At 63.8% G+C, this 788-nt stretch overlaps 1 protein-coding gene across 1 annotated transcript in view; it reads left to right on the top strand.

Moving 5' to 3' along the window:
* CASKIN1 (CASK interacting protein 1) overlaps positions 1–788 on the top strand; it is a 30,288-nt gene that overhangs the window by 1,279 nt on the left and 28,221 nt on the right. Inside the window, 1 exon segment of the mRNA XM_035903544.1 lies at positions 3–163. Coding sequence (XP_035759437.1) covers positions 3–163 — 161 coding nt within the window.

Genomic DNA, 788 nt, shown 5'->3' with positions numbered 1-788 from the left:
AGGGCCTCGCCTGGCGGCACATCCACATGCTGCCCATCCGCGCTGGCAGTGACCACGGCATCACCGAGCTGCCAGCCCATGCGCCCACAGACCCGCCCATCGGGGCGCCTGTCCTGCCCACAGGCACTGCTGGGAAAGCCGCCGCCATGCAGGGGGTGCATGGGTGGGCACGGGGCGCTGGCAGGCGCAGAAGCCAGGCTGTTATGTGGACTAGGACAAATGATGGCACTAAAGGCGCTGTGTTTAAAACAGACCTCAGGGCCCGTTTTACCCGCGTATGGTGCGGAAGCTCAGAGCCCAGCACTGCAGCATTGCTTGTTGCCCTCTTGTTTATCTGGGCTGCCCGCACGCACATGTGCACATGGGCGCACGCTCTGTGTTCGTTGGGGAGCTCCCCACCGCTTCCCAGCGGTATTTGGACTGCGGCTGGGTTCATGGGAGGCCAGATAGTAGTGACTGTTCATTAGTTAATGATGCTTTAAGATACGGCAAGCTGCTGGTCCCTCCCTGCAGGGCGGCGTGGCTGGCATCGGTCCTCCCAGGGCTCCCTGGCTCCATGGATGAGATGGGGAGGATGGAGACAGGGCCAGGCGGGATCGTCTCTGTCCCAGGGCGGAGGTGAGCGGTGCTGGCATCTGCCCTGCTCCCTTGTCCTGGGCAGCCTCTGCTCGGGCACTGAGGATGCCCGGTGCCGGCCACACTGGAATGTGGATGCAGGGACGGACGGGCAGACACAGGCTGTCGGTGGCTCTGAGCAGCCCCGTCCCATCCTCTGCCATGGCAGCTTC

The sequence above is a fragment of the Egretta garzetta genome, unplaced genomic scaffold, assembly GCF_000687185.1.
Source record: "Egretta garzetta isolate BGI_Z169 unplaced genomic scaffold, ASM68718v1 scaffold71, whole genome shotgun sequence".
Classification (NCBI taxonomy): domain Eukaryota; kingdom Metazoa; phylum Chordata; class Aves; order Pelecaniformes; family Ardeidae; genus Egretta; species Egretta garzetta.
Note: the sequence above shows the minus strand (reverse complement) of the source record. Positions and strands in the feature narration are given on the sequence as shown.